At 47.3% G+C, this 2,634-nt stretch overlaps 1 protein-coding gene across 1 annotated transcript; it reads right to left on the bottom strand.

Moving 5' to 3' along the window:
- Positions 1-635: 635 nt before the first annotated feature.
- On the bottom strand, positions 636-2,364 carry nkx3-2 (NK3 homeobox 2). The gene is made up of 2 exons (XM_076103894.1): positions 1,753-2,364; positions 636-1,060 (listed from the first exon to the last, which is right to left on the bottom strand). The coding sequence occupies exons 1-2, from the start codon at positions 2,123-2,125 to the stop codon at positions 636-638; spliced, it is 798 nt and encodes a 265-aa protein (XP_075960009.1). The 5' UTR covers positions 2,126-2,364.
- Positions 2,365-2,634: the final 270 nt, after the last annotated feature.

Below are 2,634 nucleotides of genomic sequence, written 5' to 3'. Positions count from 1 at the left end.
TTACATTGAAGTAATGTAACGTAGATAGCTCAAAAGTGCTGAAATATCTTACCTTTGCAAACACAGCAAGAAAAGAAAAAAACACAACCTGTAACTGAGACAGTTATATGAAAATTCAATGGAATATGCCTATTTCCAATCACTGCAGAGGTAGGAAGGCGCATGTAAAATATAAACCAACATGGTGACATTTTCAGCCTGTTCAGGCCGCCGGTTCCCAAAGTGAGGTCCGGGGGGCTTCAGAGGTCCTTGAGGGTCTCCCGCGCAAAGAGAGGAATACTTCAAAGTGATTGCCTTGTCACTCCTCAGAGGTTAATATACTGACATTTTAAAAGAAGGTCCATTCTCCCCGCTCACCAACAGTATGATTTGATAGCATTAATCATAAGAAACGTCTTCTTGAACGAGGTTCCTCGGGACAGACTCGTATTAAATAAACGAATGAGTCGTTTGGAAGTATTTGAGGATGTGAAAACAGTTTGGGAACCCATGGTCTGGCCTGGAGCAACACGAGGAGGCAGATGAGCAGATTAGTCCCCTCGGGTCTCATCCTCTTGTTAGAAAATAAGTCTAGTTAGTTTGATTCTAGGAACAAAATAATCAAACAAAAATGAATAAATACAGTCACAGAGTTCTCACTGATTCCCCGCACATGCAGAGAGTGTCCATGCAGGGAGGCAGTAGGCGTAAGGGTAATAGTAGGACGGCTGCAGGGAGAGCAGCGGGGGCCGCAGGATCTCTCCCGGGCTGTACTGTCTCTGGTCGTCCCGCACCAAAACTTTCACCGCCACCTTCTTGGCCGCCGGGGTCGACGCCATCAGGTCCGCGGCCATCTGGCGGCGTTTCGTCTTATACCGACGGTTCTGGAACCAGATCTTGACCTGAGTCTCTGTGAGTTTCAGGGAGGCCGCCAGGTCCGCCCGCTCCGGCCCGGACAGGTACCGCTGGTGGTTGAAGCGACGCTCCAGCTCGAAGACCTGCGCATGAGAGAAGGCGGCCCTGGAGCGCTTTTTCCGCTGTTTGGGCTGGTCCTGGCTCTTCTCGTCCAGGGTGCTGGAGTCTGGGAGAGGGAGATACGCAGATGGAACATGCAAATCAATTCCTGCATTTGTGTGTTATTTAAATACAGCTGGAATCGCGCGTGCTGCATGGTTTAATATGAGATTGGTGCGTGTTTTTGGATGTGACAAAGGAAACCTGAATTCATATAAGTGTGCACACTTTTACAAAAGTATGTTTCAATTTTCTATTAAAGAAAGTTGTTAGAAATGACAGTTGAAAATGCTTGACCAGGGTTTTCATTATGGCCTAAACATCACAACTAATGTGCAGATGTTTATTTGGGACGAGCTGGAGTTTATTTTTAAAATAGGCTTCAATTATCCGCGTGGGTCTTGTCGTTTTTAACTTTTGTCCAAAGTTAAATGGGACCATAACAGACTTTATGAGTCAGGGTATCCATTAATGATCGCGCGTAAGACTAGAACAATCCGTGCGTAAAAGGTGCAGGAGAGATGCGGAGAGATTTTGTACTATGAAATATCTTGTGCAAACAGGCCTGCTATCCGTCAACAACACAATCGGAGCACACCAGATTCTGCAAAACTGTACCAGCAGTATTAAACTGCAGTATTGACAGGCCACTTGGTTCTTGACATGTCTGTTTTAAAGATACAGTTTATTCAAATCAAGGAGCACCACTTTATTTTTACTTTGTGTACATTTGCATATTAGTCTTTCAGTCCTACTCACCCGTAGCATTATTGGGCTCACTGTCACTCTTTGCGTTTTCCGCAGCTGCAGACTCGTGGTCCGTCTCCTCCTGCAAACTTTCCTCCGGCACATCGGACACGTTGTCTCCGTCTTTCTCCGACTTGCACACGGCCAGAGTCTTGCTGTCGTTGTCATCGCTGAGTCCCGAGTCCGAGTCGTAGCTTTTCTGGTCCGTCGGCTCACAAGTCTCCCCATCATCTCTCCGAGACCCGCCGTTCATCTCCCCAAATATTTTCCAGCACGCCGTTTTGGAGAAGCACATGTCCAAATCTGGCAAGTGTCGGCTGTCGTCCTTTTTGTTCAGGATGGCTTGGATTGAGAAAGGCATCAGCGAGTTGCCACGAACGGCCATTTTCAAAAAAAAAAAGAAAAAAAAAAAGCGAAGTTTGCTCAGTTCTTCAAGTTGAGTAATTAACCGTCCCGGATAGAAGATTCAATATCAGTTCATCCACATTTTAGGCTACTCCCTCCGTGGAGCACTGCTCTGGCTTATGTTTTCCCCCCAGTGTTGGTTCCTGGTCGCATCCCAGCGGGAGAAGCCGTGGAAAGGTTCTGCTACATCCGCAGGCTCGATGCTGCTCCTCCGCATAGCTCTGCCATCAGCCCGGGCTCGCTCCAGTCTCTGGCCCTTTTCACCCAATTTTTCTTTTACCATCCACCCTCACCTGTGACACACAGGCACTCCTCGTCGCCTCCTATTGGCCCGGAGAGGAAGAAAGCCGTTTCACGATTGGCCACTGTAAACTACGTCATGTTGCTTTCAACCGGGTGGGAAAAAGTTAAATACATGTTGGTCGAAGTTTTTCACAGGAGGCTGAACTGACATGCAGGTTGCAACCACTCAACATATTTCACCCAAAA

This window comes from Anarhichas minor, unplaced genomic scaffold (genome assembly GCF_050575085.1).
Source record: "Anarhichas minor isolate MPS153535 unplaced genomic scaffold, ASM5057508v1 ptg000028l, whole genome shotgun sequence".
Lineage (NCBI taxonomy): Eukaryota > Metazoa > Chordata > Actinopteri > Perciformes > Anarhichadidae > Anarhichas > Anarhichas minor.
Note: the sequence above shows the minus strand (reverse complement) of the source record. Positions and strands in the feature narration are given on the sequence as shown.